This window comes from Talpa occidentalis, unplaced genomic scaffold (genome assembly GCF_014898055.3).
Source record: "Talpa occidentalis isolate TD23 unplaced genomic scaffold, MPIMG_talOcc4v2.1 talOcc4.15, whole genome shotgun sequence".
In the NCBI taxonomy this organism is placed as follows: Eukaryota; Metazoa; Chordata; class Mammalia; order Eulipotyphla; family Talpidae; genus Talpa; species Talpa occidentalis.
The window spans coordinates 80,694,538-80,712,776 of NW_023601543.1; the positions used below are offsets into that span (position 1 = coordinate 80,694,538).

Below are 18,239 nucleotides of genomic sequence, written 5' to 3' on the forward strand. Positions count from 1 at the left end.
GCCATAGTAGTTCCCCTCCTTTATGTTCAGTTCCCTGGAAAACACCTTGTGGAACCCCAAGGATGCAATTACATAACAAAGAAGCAAAACCAGTTGTTTATTTGCAGTCACGTTTATTTGCAGTTTCTATACACACTTTCTAGGTAATCAAACTTTTCTGGTACACTTTTTTTTTGAGGGGTTCACGATAAAACTGTCACCATTTTTACTAAAAATAAATACAAGACTTAAAGTGTTGCACAGCTCTAAAATATACAAAGGCTTGGATTGAATGTAAACGTTGAAAACATCTTACAAAAGAAACCATTTTGCAACAATTTAAAAAGTTCGTATTTACAAATATTACAAAAATACAAAATGGATGCAAGTCCATAAACCATTGTCTTTTCGGCCAGCATGAACTGGTTCTAGTACCAAAATAGTTACACTTCTTCATAGTTTGAAATCTTTGTGATGATCTAGTTCTCTAAATCTGCTGCCACTGCAGCAAATATACTCACTCATTGACCTTTGGCAAGAGCAAACAGTGTGTTTTGTTTGCTTCGACTAGTCCATGTCCTCTACTTAGCCAAAAACAAAAACTAAACACAAAATAAGGAAAAAAAATTCCCCCCCCCACAACATAGACATGTTGTATAAACATAAAAGAACTTAAAATTAGCATCAGTGCAAACAACAGAAGAAAAGTTTGAATTGATGCTCTTCACAATACCTAATATGTGTGTACCTTGCGTCAAGATGGCAGTGATGTTGAAAGACAGCCCTCTAAATCTTGGTGTTACGTGCAATGTAATAAAGTCATGTAGAATATTCCAGATTACTAAGGAATTTCTTGCTTTTTATTTTTTTTCACTCAGTTTGTTACTCAATGCTCTTTTCCGTAGTGAATTTAAAAACTATCTTTATTTGGGTATTATTTAAATCTATGAAATATAAAATAGAGAAACTCTGCTATAGATTTTTTTAGAGTAAATAAAATAAGTGAAACTATATTATAAGGGTTAGTTCTGTGATCATTACATACAGAAGGTATTTTATTGCCTCACAGTTCAAGTCAATATGTGTTTTAAAATATATGGTACCATTACTTAAATTGATGTCAATAATAAAAAGGTGACATTTTTATTAAAGCCAATTCAATGTGTTTTCTATTCAAGATTTAGAATCACTTTTAAAGCCCACATACCTTTCTTTACGCTTAAAAAATCTCTAACTACACAAAAGCCATACTGCAAATGAACTGCTTTTATGAAAATTACAAAAGATCACCTATTGTGACTGGAAATGACTGTTTCTTATCTCATTTCTCTAAAAACTTTATCTTTAAAATTTTGCCAAGTGTACTTTTCAAAGCAGGAGAAAAAGTTACTCATGTTCCCATGTAGTGTCAAACCACGCTGGTTTTCTTAATGAGTGGGTTCCAATGAGAAATGATGGTACAGTTTTTCAAACCCCCAAACATTTTTCTTTTAATAAAAAGTGTAACACTTTGTAAATGTTCAAATGTACCCTTTACCAGGTAGCTTATCTATCCCAGCACAAACACACACACATACACACACACATACACACACACACACTCCCTCCTCTACCCAACCACCCCCAGCACCCATTTTACATACAGAATGACAAAAAATTAGAAAACATAATTTGATAATGAAAACAAATAGAAGCCAGACATTTTTTTTTCTTTCCAAACGAACAAGAAACCAACAGCAATCAGATTCTGTAATTCTTAATCTGTAACATCTTAGAAAGTGTTTCTATGGAAAGACAGCATCTTCTTAGATCAGGCCTTCTCCATGTTGCATGAGTTAAACCCAAACCACAAGCCCCCTCCACACATCCTACATTCCCAAATCCCACTTGCATAAGCTTAAAGACGCCGCTTGTCAATTTCTTGGTAACTCTGGTGTGTTCTACCATTCTAATCACATTCTATTCTTTAAAGGCCACAACCCTTCTTAGTTCTCTCTCCCTTTCCCCATTCAAAACATATTCTAAGTACATAGCTGCTTACATTTCTGACACATCATTTCAAACACTAGTATCAGTTCATGTTCAAATCAGAAGTGTAAAAACCATTTGCAGATCTCAACTTGTAACTACGTGTTTTTTTTTTTTTCAGTTTTAAGACAAGAAAATTCAAGTAATTTCAAGTAATTCAGCTTGTTTCCCTGCCTTCATTTGATCAGAGCACTTGCCCTGACATTTCCTTTCCCACCCACCACCCCTCCCCTTTTGCCATCAAGCAGATATGGTCAAATCAGACATCAGTTATATGTAGCATTGTGAACCAGAGCCGCTTCCCATTCCCAGTTGAACAGTGAATATAAATAATGCATATACACATACCTATTTTCCAACTACATTGTTCACAGTGTCATTTCTGTTCATTTTTAGGTAGCATGAATCTCATCAGCACAGAGAGAAAGCTTCACTGAAAACTCACTGCAGGTACTTACTGATAAATCACCAGCTCTGTGGCATGCTTATGTTTTATTTTTGTTAAAGAACCTGGAGCTACTTGCTTAACTGTTTAAGGAGTTTAAAGATTATAGTCATTAGATTATGACTGTTCATGTCCCCAGTAGCCTAATATAAAACATAACCTAAAATTAACTACTGTTTGCCCTACTCATTCTCTTTAAAGCAATCCATTGAAAAATGAGAGTCTGAAGGACACTGTCAAATGCTGTTGTTCAGGGCTTTGTGTTGAGAATGATGATTTCTCTCCTCGATTTAAAAAAATCAGAAGCATGCTTTCATTCTGTCCAAATCACCACATGGCAAATCACTGCCACGTGTTACTGTTTGCTTGTTTGGTGCTGCAATTTGTCACAAAAATGCTTAGGTCTGAATTCATTACTTTAAACGAATCGCATTTCAGTATAGGACCTCAAGATTTCCTTTATTTCACCAGTTTAAAATTCATATTTGAGGTTTATCACTCAGAAATCATATTGGTGGACATTTGAATATGGTATTTGATATGAAAATGGTATTCACAGAATACAATCATTACACTTTATTGTTTGTGTTCTATAAACAGTTGGTGTGCGGGAGATAATTGGCCGCATGTCCACGCGTCAGTGATAAATCTAAGTACACATTCTTATCAAAAATATGGTATTTACATGTGTGTAGTTCTTTCTTCTAAATTTTGCTTTAGTTCATTTTAATGTAAAAAAATACCAAACCTCCGGAGTAATTTCATCTTCTTAAGAATCGTGACGGTGAGGGCTTTGTTTTCTGAATAGGCAGCTCTGGAAAAACTTTTTCTAGGTTTCACGAAAAGCAGACTTTTTTGAATTCTGTAGTATCAAAAGGAATGAGCTTGGGTGAACCAAACTAAGCTAAAGAAAACCATGACAGACAGCGCAGCTACTTAAACACACGGGAGATAAACAGGCCCGCCCAGCCCACCTCCTGTTTGCCCGTCCAATGGTTTGCAGTTGGTCGGCGGCGCTGCCCGCGGTGGGCACCTGGCCCCGTCTTGCTTGCCGCCCTGCCGCGCGCCCCCAGTGGCGGCAGGGCCTAGGTGGAGCTCTGGGAGGAGCGGTCGTCGTGCGGGCTGCCGTCGGAGTTCTCCGTCTCGCCCTCGGAGATGGCCTGCATGGGCGCGTTGTACAGGCGGCAGCGCACGCTGTAGCGGCTGCTGCTGGCCGCGGGCGGGGCCCGGGATCGGCCCACCCTGGCCGAGGCCAAGTTCTTGGAGGAAAAGCCCTCTGCGTTAACTCTCGGGGGGCAGGGAGAGAGTGGGGACAGGGCCTCGGGCCCAGGGGCCCCCTGATGGGCCTCCTGCGGGCTCTGGGGGGACTCGGCCATCAGCTCCCCGGGAGGCTTGGGCAGGATGGGGCTCTTGAGGATCTCTGTGGCAGACATGCGGTAGCTGGAATCGGAGCGACTGCCTTTCTTGAGGAGTAACAGCTTAAACTCTTCGTTGGATGTGTTGGACTTTTTGGCATTTCGGTAGATGAGGCCTGGTGACCGCTGGCTGTTGGGGGTGGTCGCGCTGGCCCCGGATGAGGCGACCGAAGCAGCGCCGCCACTGCTACTGCCCAGGGAAGCCCTGGATTTGCTTCGGACAGACATGTCCCCAGAATCTTTTCTTCCAAGTACTTTCCTCTTGGACCTTATAGAGAAAAAGGAAAGAGGAGGCAAACAGCTCAGCCCACCTAGTTTTTATGAAACCGACAGTGGTCAGTTACCTTCATGTATCCCTCCTATCAACAGCACTTCCAGCACCCTCCCTGAGTGGATACTAGGCATTGGGGCAGGGGAGGATCACTCTTGCAGCACTCAGGGAAATCCTCCTGTAGCCGGTGGACACAGATTAGATTCTGGAAAGGATCATTTCACATAATGACTAATGTGGAGGCTAGAGTTTGCACAGAAGGACTCGGTGGGACATTTCACAGGTGGGCACGGGTTCCCTGTTAGCATGGGCGAAGGGAAGGGTTGCTGCTGTCTCTTCTTAAATCTGTCTGTGCCATCCAGATGTAATGCTCTGGTGTCTGGTGTTCCCATGACTACCCCAAGGTCAAAGAGGATGGAGGAGTGGGTGGGACAGGATTAGCCAGAGGTTGATGGCTGATAGGCTTGGGTGACGGGTGCACGCGCATGCATGTGCATGCACACACACACTTTATACTATTCTGTCTACTTTGAAAAATTCCTCTGTATGGAAACATCTCTTATATGACTTTAAAAACAATTCAATCCATTTGGGGCTGCAGGTACCATTTTCCATAGCTGTTGGAACATCAACTGAGTATTTGTCAGTGAGCCAACTTTCTGTGAGGCGCTAAACACAGACCACTTCTGGAGCAGTAAAGCTGTAAACTCTCAAAAAAAAAAAATAAATAAATGAAAGCGAGCCTGTCACTGCAATGCAAATACATCAGTCCTACACAAATGCAAATCTAAGATTACCAAACTACTAAGTCTGTGACACCTGGCACCTGTCATCACAGGTTTTCCTTTGATAAGTAAACAGGCATACATAGAGTGAATTTTCAGCATAACTCAGTTCATTGGCAACATGCTCTGTCACTAAGCTCAAAATCCACAGGGTAGAAAATAATGTCAGCTGTGTCTCATGGGAGTCCCCCTAGGTCACCAGGGCCGAGTGCGGAAAGGCCTTTGTGTCCCCGGAGGAGTAGGCAAGACCCAAGTGGACAGCTCAGCCTGAGATGGGCTGGCTCGCCAAGAGCTAGTCACTGCTCTGTTCTCTGTCCTGGGGGTAAGGTGCCATCTTGCAGATTTGGGCCTTGGTGGCAGGGGCAGATGAGAGCAGAGGAACGGCCCACCCACAGGACAGTCCTTACCTGTGAACAAGGGAGCGTGACTTTTAGAGAGGGCCAGTGTTATTCAAGAAATTTAAATTTTAAGAAGTGGGGTGGGGAACAGTGATTAGTCTTCCTGAGTTATGAAAACGGGCAGATTTAAACACCTGCTTGCCTCCATCTTGGGGCTTTGTTGGTTTTAGTGAGTCAACACACATTGGTCTTTACTCATGTAGAATGACAGTGTTAAGCATATTTTTAGGTTCCAGAAATGATTCAGAAGTTAGACATGACACTAGAGTTTGAGCTTTCACTTTACTTAATCACAAATTGTTTTCAAACAAAAACTTGTTCCAGAATGTCTTTCCTGGAGACAAGAGGACATTTTCCCTCCGTAGTTCTTATGACAGTCTCGGGAATGAGACTCCAATCTCCCAACTTGAACATAAGCCTATTAACTTGACTTGGAAAAATAACTTTCCTTTGTTTTTGTCTTTGCTGGATGTATCACAAGTACATGGGGCTTTCCCATCTTTGCATCTGAAGAGAAGCTCTGTGAAAAGCAAGAGCTTTGGTTTCCTCACCTGTGAATGACCGCAAATAAATCCTCTGTTGTTCGAGGTTTGTTTGGAGACACGAGGTTCGTTGGGAACCCACCTTCCGCTTCCGCCTGAGAGTCTTCACTCAGCGGTGAGGTCAGAGAGCCATCTGGTGACGATTCTTAAATGAAGAATAAAATTATCTTTAGGAGGAAATTACCCAGCAAATTACCCTGCTGGGCTTCCCTGACTCAGGAGACAAAGAAATGACAATTACCTTACTGCCATTTTTATTCATTCATTCATTCTTTCATTCATTCATTATGGAAGTTACACTGGTTTACAACACTGTGATTCAGGGGAATAGGTTCACATCCCCTCAGATGTATGTCACGCCAACACAGCTACCACCAAAGCACCCATTCACCCGTTGTCCTTTGCCCTAAGCCACTGGGCCCCTCCCCGCCACCCCTCTCCCCCCAGTTGCCATTTATACACTGAGGGTGCTGTCTGTCACAGCGTGGGCCCGCAATACAAAAGTTTGATCTCAACTGTTTTGTAAGTGAGAAGTAGTGGAGGGGAACCAGCTCCCAGGGCTGTATGGGATCTCAGGGAATGTGGGAAAGAAAAACCCCAGGAAGTGCCAGTCACCTTTCTGGCCTGACAAACAAGGTGTCCACAACTGACCTTTCAATGACGCCTCATCCAGGCTTCCAGGGGAGTCCTCTGCTCCGCTGTTCTCAGAGGCACTTTTGGCTGAAATACCTGAAGCAATATTTTCCTGTTCAGAACGTGGGTCAGGGCCTGAATTTGCAGCTGACAGCTCTGCTTCAAGGCTGGTGTTCCCAGGCACTTTGTCATGGTAGCGGCTCACGCCAAAGGGATGCCTAAGTTGACCGCTTATGTCCACAGCTCCAGCTGGCAAGTGCGGCTGAGGTGTGAGCGCATCCCCAGACTCAGGGTGTGCACCGTCCTCCCGACCTGCACCGGGGGCCTGCTGGGCCTGCGCCCGGGCTCCACCCAGACCAGCTCCACATGGCATCAATTTGCCATCCAGATCACCGGGGCGGGCAGCAGAAACCCTCTGAAACCCTTCTGCGGGGAGGTCACAGTTTGCGCTCGGCGTGCTGTCTGGCCCAGGTGCGCTCTCCGCGTGCATTTGGTCTTTTGTGACACTTGAATCTGGAAGGTTGCTACCAGCCAGGGGCACCGCTTCTGGCTCGCAGTGATTGCTCACATCAAAAGCACGGGTTTTTTCTAACTGCAGTTTCTCTGGGCCCATCTCAACGGCGGAGGAGTCCAAAAAGGACAGGATGGTTTCTTCAGTGGAGTACTGACGCGACAGGGATTTCTTGGCCGCGTGCGGCCTGATCTTACCCGGACACAGGGCCGCCATCGGGAGAGCTCGGTCCTCTAAGTAGGGGAGATCCGTACTGTTGCATTCCTTTTGCTTTACTTCTTCGGACTTGCTGATGGACCTAAGGTTCACAGATTTCAGGACTGTCGGGGTAATTGCGAGGGACGGCGGGGGGTGGGACCTCAGCGTTTCTCCCGCGGGGTTCTGCTTATTGTGACTGAAGACATGCAGGGGGTGGCGGTGGTGGAATGGTTTATTCAAGACGTTGTGAAGAGCACTTAGGTCAAGATGGGTTGGAGGTATAATTGGGAGCTCGAGATCCTTGCTCAGGGAGAGGGTCCCATCTTTCAAAGAGGGTTGCTGGAGGGAGGACTTCCTTTCTGGGACTTTTGGTTTTCTTTTGCTGCCTCCAGGAGACAACGGCCCAGAGAAGAAGGCAGTCGGGAACGAGGACGTCGGCGTTTCGGACTGGCTGGAGTAGCCGCTTGACGGCGACGCCAAGCCTGCCAGCTTTTCTGGCGAAGCAAGTTTAAACTCATTGTCCACAGAAGGGAGGGAGGGGTGGTAGCTCTTGATTCTGACTGGGATGTTTGGGACTCCGAGCTCTCCGGAGACTTGATGCACTCGATAACTGTGGTACCCGTGGCCGTGCTCGAATTCGACAAAGACCTGTAAGGATCATTTGTTTTTAAGTCATTGAGAAGCCAGAGGTCTGCATAGTGAGGGGATTCAGCACCTTCGTCTTTAAACGGTGGAATATCTGAAGCGTCCAGCTGAGGTTCCTTCATCCCGTGTTCGTTCTGGTTCAGCCAAGAAGGTTCCTGCTTGGCGGGAAGATTGGCATTTTCCATTCGAGAGGGCGTGTTGGAGAAATCAAGAGGCAGCTTCATTTCCCTGGAAGTGTGAGGCAGGAGCTGGCTGCTCATTATCTTTGGTTCTTTCTTCTCAGAAATGTCTGCGCTTCCATCGGACTTCCTCAGCGAAGAGCTACGCTTAGGTGGGGTTGGCTTTGCCTTTGGTCTCCTGAAAGAAATGCTTGGTCTCCCCTGCCTCCGGTGGTCTAAGTAGTCCTGCCAGGTACAGTCTGGAAGAGGAGGAGGAACCCCTACCCCCTGGCCATTCTCTGGGCTCAGGGCTGCGTAGTGGCAGACATAACTCTTGCTGCCCTTGAGACCACAGTCAAAGTGCATGGAGGTGTAGTATCCTTCCGTGTCCACCGAAAAGTGAGAGCTAGTGTCCGCTTTGTCTGACGGAGACTTCTCCAGAAAGCTGTCATAAGTGGCCATGCTCGTGAAGCTGGGGCAGCCCAGGCTGTCGGCCTTGGGGCGCTCAGGACTGAAATCCTGGCGGCAGGAGGCATCGTGATGGTGGTGCAGATAATTCCACTCGCTGTCGCTGGTGTTGCTGTTGTTAGCATCGTCCAGCAGGTCGGCCACAGTGGAGGTGAAGGAGTTGGCCCGGTGGCCTCTCGCTTTATCCAGGTGCTCACTGTACTGCTCTGTCACGAAGACGCTGGCGTCCTCGTTTGCGTGAGGGGCCGTGTTCAGGGACAACTCCGAGTCACAGTGCGAAGAGCCCGTGAGGGGAGGAGAAGCTGCGGGAGGAATGGTCTCTGAGGTCTGCGACGGGCACGTGGAGCTGCTGCCACTCCAGTTGCCGCTGGATGACTGGTGGTCGTCCTTCTGGTCCATGTGGCTGCTGAGGAGGACGCCAGCCGTGGAGATGCAGTGGATGGGGCTCCCAAAGGTGTCGGAGTTGGAGGAGATGTCGCAGCTGCCAGAGTCAGCAGTCATCCGGGACAGCCGGGACCGCCCTCTCTCACTCAGCTTGTGCTGGGGGCTGTGCAGATGCTGGGAGCAGGCCAGGCCCATGGCGGACTGATGCTCCTGCGCGCTCGGGCTGCTTGGGGCCTCACTGCACTCATTAGAGGTTCTTTCTCGGTCACCCCCGAAAGGCTCCCCCTCTTCATATGCTGAGGGTTTAGCACCGACTTGGGGTTCAGCGTCCCCACCTCTGTTGCCCTCCCGAGGAAGGCTCCGAGATCTCGTGCGGCTGCTCACGGCAGCAGTAAACATGGTGTCGCCTTTGTCTGCCAGCGCGGAAATGTTCCCAGCTGAATGCGAAAGGGAAGCGGCGATGCTTTGACCCCGCTGAGCTCTGATTCTCCTTCTGGACGGGGCAGCAATCAGAATGTCTTCCGTTTGGCACTCGGAGTCCCTGGTCCCAGACCTCCTATTGACAGTGTTGGAAGGGTCTGGATTCGTGTGCACGATCACGTTCCTCTCCCTGGCCACTGGCGATTCATCAGAATCTAGGGCACGTGGAAAGCAGAGTGAGATGTTTTTACATCAGCAGACTACCAGACCTTCTTCGGAAAAAGTCAAAAGGTTTTGGGGGACGCCCTCTCTCTCTCTCTCTCTCTCTCTCTCTCTCTCTCTCTCTCTCCATGTAATGCGTATGTATGCAAGTGTACAAAGAGATTTCACTCTCTTTACTATCAAATTACTTTGCTCCAATAAGGGATTACTATTTTTTTAACTAATGTACATTTTATATTCTTGACCACTATTCATTATTATCTTGCACTATAAACATAATGATAAAAGTCATAGAATTCATTATAAGAAATAAAACTCTTGTTTTGAAGAGATGCTATAATAACGATAATGATTATGATAATACTAATAACATAAGAAGAGATACCCTAAACACACTGAACAGCAAAAATTTTACAAATGTCACCAAGGGTATCACCTTATCAATATTCAAGGTATAACTGAATATGCTTGAATAAGGAGATTTCAAACAAAGATGTACTTTGCTAAAAGCATCTTTCATTGGCTCTTGTTACTTTTTTATTCATAATGTCCACGTGACTAAAACTTTTAATAATTAGCAAAATATTACACGTCAGCCAGAAGACCCGAATGTAGATGCCTAAATCTGTGACGTCAAACCTTCACAGTCCAGAGCAGAAATTTAAAAAGCAAGACCACCTGCTTTGCTGGACACGACACGAGTACACACCATGTCAAAACCTCTCCGCGTCTCAGTGCTGACCTCTTAAGAAAGCTGGTTAAATCTGCACCCCAACAGAATGTTAACCATTAGTATTTTTATACCACACCTATTTCTTGTTGGACTCTTCTGGGGATACCCGAGATGGTCTTCCTCCTCCTCAGTTTTCGTCTCCGCTGTAGTACAGATTGTGAATGAACGAGAGAGCAGCGTATACTCGCCTCTCTGTCAAAACCAACTCCTGCAACCCACAAACAGGTCTCATTAGCCTTTAGAAATGGCAAACAAATTTGATTTGCGTGGAACACAGTGATATTTATGACTAAATGTAAAGGAAGAGTTTGGACTAAGCCTGTGGACAAACATAAGGGAGCCTGTCTTCAGCCCTTATTTAAACCAGGCTGCAGCACTTTACCCTTCGCGTCTCCGGGCAGTTCCCCGCAGCAGCATGCACTGCCAAAAGTAGCCGGTAAAGAAGGAAAAGCAAAAGAAAGAGGAGAGAAAATAACACCAAAGCATCGCCCACAGAAATGGCTCCGTAAGGACTTGCAACCTTCAGTTGCCATTATTTACTGGTCTATTTCTGGGTTTCCCGAAGCTGGTGTCATTGCGTAGTCGCTTCGTAGCCAAGATGTTAACCTGAATTAGTTCAGCTAACACATCCTGACCCATTTCTGCATTAAAAGCCTCTTTGCGAGGGTTCTTTCCCTTCCACCCACTATGCCCAAACCCTAGATACACACACACACACACACACACACACACTTGCTGTGAGGAAACAACAGCCTAAAGATTTTTTTTAATCACCATGTAACTTTGTTTACTTTCTCCTACTGACTAAATTGGATGCTTTTCAGTTTAGTGGTGTCTTCTCATTATAAAATAAAAGTACAAGGCCTTCCTCGCTTCCACACTTCCACGGATCTACCGTCTGTTCCAACTGCTAATAATGCTGGAGTTCCCAGTCTGTGCAAGGTGTGTCTGTTTGCTTTAATAAATACAGGGTGAATCGTCATGTTTGTTAGTTGCTCTCTCCACAGTCACCTTTTTGACACAACATGCTGTCCTATCAAACTAGAGCCTGCGGGCGGGCGGAGGGGAGGAACTCAAACGCCAGTCCGGCTCCAGCACACACCGTGGGTTTTTCAGAGTGAGCCGTGCACAGAAAGCCCGATACCACAAGTGCTTTGGAGTCGGTTCACCTCATGCTTTATCCAGATTGTTAAACAAGGCGCAGGATGGCATGTCAGGCCTTGGCTCAGCTAAACAATGAAGCAGTTTGAGGTCTGCTTAGCATCCCAGTAACAACAGTCTCTAGAATTCACTTTGAAAAGTCTGTGTGAGATATGATGAATAATTATATTATCGGGAAAACCGTGCCAATGGAATTTTCCATTCTCAGTTCCAACCAAAATTAAAATCCTTCATTCTAATCGCAATAAGCATACAACACATGGCACACAGGCACACGCATTTTGTGTTACATGACTCACAACTTTCTCATTAAAGCTTGTGAATCCACATAGAACCTGCGTGTTCGTTTGAGATTGCCTGCATGAAAGCAGAGGAAAGACCTTCCTCTTTCCCTTAACCGTGAGACCCATAATCAAAAAACCAAATTGGAAAACAAGATTTTACTTACAGTGCCATGAAGAAAGCTGGTGCTGCTAACAATCAGATGTTCCCAGAACTGAAAGTTAGTTTAAGGGGGTGCCAAAATGATCTCCTAATTCATCCCATTTAGATTACGGAGATCAGATAAGTACACTTCCTTAGAATAATTTACCTACAAGTTCAATAGGTCATCAGGAACCTTTACTCCCACCACCAGCCAATCAACTACAGCTCCTTCTTCTTCTTCTTCTTTATTTTTTTTTTTTTTTGTTTTCAGGAAGGAAATAATATCTGTCCCAGATGCAAATGTCCCAACATTTGCTTCCCACTTTAGGCAAGAGAAATCAGAGTGGGGTTCATAATAGCCGTGTCTCCCACGCATCCTGAGCAACATGCAATCTGCCACATGGCGCCAGGGTGCAAATCAGTCATGAGATGGCCTTTTTGAAATTTTTGATATACAAAAATAGTAGTTAAAATATAACTATGAGAGATGTTTAAAGAAAGCCCAGTGGATAAATCATTTAACCTCCACCTTTGAACGTTAGACTATTTTTCATTATTTTACTTACCACTAAGAATATCAGATCCAATTAGGGAATTTATAATTGCTACCTATAAACTTCTGAAGAAAAGTCCGACAGACTTTACACGTGACCTAGCCTCTCAACACACAGGAGGAGGAAAGCCGAGTGGGGTCCATCTGTCTGGTTTAGAGTAAACTCAGCCTTCGTGTATGCAACCACATACTGCATCAATGCAGAAGCTTAAATAATCTTTCAATCAAGTCTGCCTTCCTCAAAGAACACATAAAGACAAATTTTATAGTTGACCTACAGGTTCATTACCTGCAGTTTGAGAAACCTGAGGTTTGTTTTCTTCCTGGCAGTGCTACGCCTCATCATCCTATGATTAATCACTGCCGCTTTCTCCATTATTTCAGTTAGCTAAGGCCAAATTACTATTTGGTGACTTTTTAAAAAAAAAAAAAAAAGAAACTGTCCATCATTTACATAACAAGCAGCCTAGCAGCACATATGCAAATTGATGTTCTGATGTTCAAAACCTCACACAAGCAGATTGAACATCCTCTGAATTGTATTCTGATGGAAAAAGGTATGACCTGTTTACAAAACAGAATGAAACTGGGACACCCAGCAACACAGGCTTTGAACATATTTACTACACAGAATATGCTGACCCGACCACCCCTAAGAACAGAACTGAATGGTACCAGTCACGTTGATGGGGATAATGCAAGAAGAAATCACTTGGGCATCTTGCTTCATCTTCTCCTCCGGTGTGGGCAGAGGTAACGCTTTGTTCCAGTTGGTCTGCTTGTCCAGTGTCGAGGGGATATTGTGTACCGGGTTTTTCGGCCTCTGCCCTAATGTGACATCCGTATCTTCGTCCTCCGGGGGATGGGACTGTAAAGGAAGCACATTCAGACTCAGCCATCGAGATCTGAGCATCGCAGTTTAATTAACTGACTCATGTTTAGTTAAGAAAAATGAGGTCAGAAATAAGCTTTTAGGTGAAAGGAGAATTCCTAGAAATAGGAAGCACAACTAATTAAAAGTTATTTCAATAGTTAAGCAACAGAAAAGGGAAAAGGGGGTTAAATAAACATGCTTTTCAGGTCAAATGGAATTAAAAGGAGAGACAGAGAGCCAGAAATCCTCAAACTTAAAACTGAAGAAAAATGAGCCTTTAACCCAGTGAGAGGCAGAGCTGCTTTCTGGACATCTATCTTGCCACAAATTCCTGCTGAGTCTAGAGAGCTCAGGTTGACTAGGGTCAAGGGGAGATGATGATTTAGATGCCCATGAAAAGATTCAGAAAACCTGGAGTCAGGAGACATTCCAGAACATATCACCTGAAGGGCAAGCCAACCTAACCTGACAGGCAGGATTCAAACACAAGGAGTCACTTTTACTGCAGAACTGCAGGGCTAGCGAATTACATTTTTAAAGCCACAATTTCATCAACACCCAGTACACATGGAAAAGCCAAATGATGACTAGGAATCTCCCCCCACCAACCACAGAGGAAAATATAAATGCGGTTCTTGGGGCTACAGTGGGGGCGCCATCTAAGGGGGGGGGTCTCTTTTTCAAATTCAGGACAGTAAAACAGTCCTACTTTAATTTTTTCAGCTTCACAGTGTGAGGTTTCCCTTCCAACTGTGTAGTTAGAGGCCTTCACTTATATATGACATTTGAAAATTCTCCATTCAAACCTTCAATAGATATTTATATTATCTAACTTTTAGTTCAGTGTTGAGCTCCTAGGCCAGATTATTAAAAAGACTTCATCTCGATCCTGATTTCAGGGTTGGGTCTCTAAAGCAGATGATTAAAAGACCCAGTTTTCCCCATAGACCCTAGTTTTATTTCTTCACACAATTTGGAGAAAGATGGGTGTGAAATAAATATTTTCCTCTTACTCCAGTTCAATTTTAATAACATTCTGTTCTAAAATCAGAATCATTTTAAAGAAATTCTCATCCTCACATTTGGAAGCATTATGCCCTGCTGACTCGGAAGATTTCACATATTGTCAAATGAACTGTGTTCAAGTCCCCTTAAAGAGAAGATTCCAGAGCCTTATTTAAAGTACTAATTTAAAGTAACCCCCAGCATTTGCTTACCTTGTCAGCGGTATCTGCAAAGCCCCCCAACACACCCAACAGAATATGATTCCCCCCTTGGAAAAAAACGTGTTCACTATGAACATTTTAGTAAAACATTGCAACCTTCTCTCTCTTCAGCTTTTGTGCAGTTTCCCAGTGAAGCGAGTAGCTCAAATAAAGTTGGAGCACAAAAGACTTTGTTTCCTAGGTAACTTCCAAAAAGGAAAAAAAAGTTGGTTCATGCAAAAGAGACAGAAAGAGAGGGAGAGGGAGCAAGAGCTGGAGAGCAACCCCACCACCAGGGCCACATTTTGTAGGCGATCCTTTCCTTGAATAACAATGCAGCTGGACACAAAGCCAGACCAGTGACCTGACTGCAGACCAAGCAGCAGCCAACAGCACTTTTTATTTGGTGGCGACTGGGACAACCGGCCAGAGAATCCTTTTGTCCCGTTCCCTGTTTTGATTTGAGAAGCTGAAGCTTTAGGGTTCTGAGAAATACAGGGCAAGTTGGAATTTCTTTCCTCCGAACTACAAAGTCCAGGAGGGTGTCTCAAGCACAGCCTTCATTGCAACTTGAGGGGGGAAAGCCAGGGGTACGGCTGTGTAAATGACTTTTACTTCATTCAAGATCGGAAAACACCGCGCTTTAAATGGGTGGAAAAGAAAACCAGTTAGTGAGAAGCATCAGAGTTGGCCATAAAATTAGAAGAGAGAAGAAAGTTAAAGTGTCTGGAGAGAGTGGGGCAGGGCTGTGATGGCACGTTTCGGGACCAGTACCTTTCTACTCCATGGGGTCATGTGGCAACACTCAGTGGGGGAGGGCGAACGCGTGCTGTTAAACTATGAACATGAAATGCAGAAAAAAAAAGAAAAAAGTAAAAACATGCACACAACACATAATATGCCCTGCTTCGTCCAGCCAAGGCTGTGGTATTAGAGAATGAATCTACTGCGACAACTCCCCCCTTCCTGCCTCCCCCTCCCTCCCTCCCTCCCTCCCTGCCTACCCCCTCCCTCCCTCCCTGCCTCCCCAATGCATCTTTATTTCAGGAGAGGCAGTATCAACAGTGGTTGAGAGCACAGACTTTGGAACTAAAGGGTTCAAATTCTGGCTCTGCCATGTATTTGCTAGAGACCAGGGCAATTTCTCAACCTCTAAGCTCAGCCCAGAGATAGGGGAAATAATAGGATCTAGCCTCCAGGGCTGTTTTGAGGATTAAATGAGTAAATATAGATAACAGACTTAGAAGAATCCTGGAACTTAATAAGCTCTATGCATACTATCTCAGTTGCTACTATTATTACACTTACCTTGTAGTTGTGAAATTGTCTCTGCTAATCTTAACTTTTTTATCTTTTACATCCCATTTGCTAGTTTGCCTTAGAGTGATTTTAGTTTCCTGTGAACTTACTTGAAGTAAGAAAGGAAGGACTTTCTTGAAGGAAGAAAACTTCCTGTGCAAAACTCCCTCCTCTGGACTGCTTGAAATTTGCCTCTTTCACATATTCACAGAGTGTATTTGAAGAGAGGGTCAGCTTCATGGCCACGTGACCTCCATAGTCACAAGGGGCCCGTGCTCAGGACTCTGTGCTTGATTTAATGCTGTCGCTGTTGTGAAATTCTTTTTTTTTCAATAAGGGGCCCTGCATTTTCATTTTGCACTGGGCCCCACAAATTATGTCGCCAGCCCTACGTGGAATATAATCTGGTAACTAGAATCCCTTGTCTTCTCTACCAAGACAGATACTGAAACTCTTTTAGACCACATCAGCATTGGAATCAAATGGGGCTCTGTTCTAGCACTTTCCACAGCGCATTGCTTTAATGTAATGTGAATGATCCTCGGATGCATCTTTTTTATCTATTCGAGACGAATTCCTAGAGGTCAGGAACCCTATTTAAATTTTCCCTTTTTTTCAGTCTTCTGTGGCACTGGCAAAATGCCTCCCCCAGTGTTAAATAGCTCAACCAATTTCTTGTGCCCTTGGATGACACCACCACTGCAATGGGACCCTTGGTGCTCAAAGGGTGGTTCATATGGCCTCAGGAGGAAGCAGACATGGAAAATCTAAAGGTACTTGCATCTTTGTGCAAACAGAAGAAACCACAAGCAACACTCGATTCCAACAGAGGCTCAGTATCAACCTACGCTGGGCCTAGTTATTCTTTTTTTTTTTTTTTTTTTATAAAATTTTTTTTTTTTTTAAGATTGACATTTATTTATACAAGCACTGGGTACAGTCAGAAACGCGGGAGGTGAGAGAATTCACCAGAGCCAGAGCAGGGAGCAGAACAAGCAGAAGGTCCGAAGTACACTGCTCAGGGGAGCAGTGGGCAGCAGGAGAGGTCTGCGCGCCATGTGGGACCCTCGCCTGGCAGCCGGGGATCGAACAGGCACTGCAGATGCCGCGGGCAGCTTTGCAACCCAGCGCTCAACCGCTGCGCCACCATGGGAGGTATTCTTAAATTTATGGTAGACGTGCATGGGGGGGGGGGTTCAAGATCTAATTCTTCTCTAAGTTTCTAAGTTTTAACTAACAGAGTTGCTCATTAAATTTTTTTTCAGGTTTTGAAGTAAACTTTCCTGAATTCATATCATGCCCATTCCAGTTTTATTACTAACAACCCTGACAGTGCAGTTTTCTTAGTTATAATTTGGAGGGAACACCTACCCAGCCTGTTCCTGATATTTTTAATTTTATAAATAAGAGGTTGCTCATTAATTTTTAAGCAAAACAAATGCCATCTTTTTAGGCCCATGTAAGTTTTTCTTCTTCATATTCATACAAACACATACATCATTTCATTGGCAACAGACATGGCTGATACTGCATTGAATTAACTCCACCAATGTGAAAATAGCGACCCTCGGTCAGACTGTACAGGTAAAAACCAAAAGCACAATTAACTAGCACGTTGTAAAGAAAGGAAACGAATGCTTCGCAACGCTTCTTGAGGAATAAGAGAAAATTTAATCCAAGAAATCCAGGATACAATGCAATTAGTTTTGATCTAGGTCTCATTTAAGACAAAGGATTTGGATGGATGTGGACGTCTCACTGAAAGCGACCATTTTGACGGCGGCTAGGTGGCTGGCTCCAGGCACTAACCTGGCTCTCTGGTAAGACATTAAGGCATGCAAAATAGAAACCTCAGGGCGGCAGGGAAAAGGGAGCCTGGAAACACGACCCACATGGAAAAGGTGCCTCTTTCCAAGAAACCAAAGGTCTTGGTGGTGGTGGCTTGTGGAATATTTTATATAATTACACCGCAGGAAATGGCAGGGTAGAGAACACATCAACGTATGACTATTAATATATTCATTTGGGTAGTTTGAAATCCCCTGTGCTTTTCAGGAGTGAGAGCTGAGGAGTGGTGTTTCTTTCTCCTCTGTTTGGAAACACTTTCCATTCCGTTAGAGAGACAGTAAGTTAACTCTGGGAAGTGGCTAAGGATGGCCAGAGCGCAGTAAATCAAGGTCTCCATGGGAGGGCGCCACTGAAGGTCCCTTCTCAGTCAAGTGACTCCGACTTTTGGCGGGGGGTTTAGCTAAAGCGGGTGCCCTTGAGCTGGGATTTGCAAGGCTGGTGCCCTGTGTTCAGGTCCCCGCAGATGGGTCTGTGGACTGTCTTATAATATTCAAATGGGCCACGAATTAGTAACTGCCTTCGGGTAGTGTTTTAAAGCATCCCCTTTCTGGGGTGTTTGGTCAAAGGAAGCAAAATTGTTGTGATTATTTCTGATTAGATTTTTATATGGCGAATACAATGATCCAGTCATAGAATTT

At 44.7% G+C, this 18,239-nt stretch overlaps 1 protein-coding gene across 1 annotated transcript in view; it reads right to left on the reverse strand.

Moving 5' to 3' along the window:
- Nucleotides 1-94: 94 nt before the first annotated feature.
- The window catches only part of NHS (NHS actin remodeling regulator), a 275,890-nt gene continuing 257,745 nt past the window's right edge, over nucleotides 95-18,239 (reverse strand). The window contains 7 exon segments of the mRNA XM_054695827.1: nucleotides 95-4,135; nucleotides 5,873-6,008; nucleotides 6,515-7,741; nucleotides 7,744-9,495; nucleotides 10,312-10,443; nucleotides 13,051-13,243; nucleotides 15,229-15,291. Of these exon segments, the coding sequence (XP_054551802.1) occupies nucleotides 3,538-4,135; nucleotides 5,873-6,008; nucleotides 6,515-7,741; nucleotides 7,744-9,495; nucleotides 10,312-10,443; nucleotides 13,051-13,243; nucleotides 15,229-15,291 (4,101 nt within the window). The 3' untranslated portion in view covers nucleotides 95-3,537.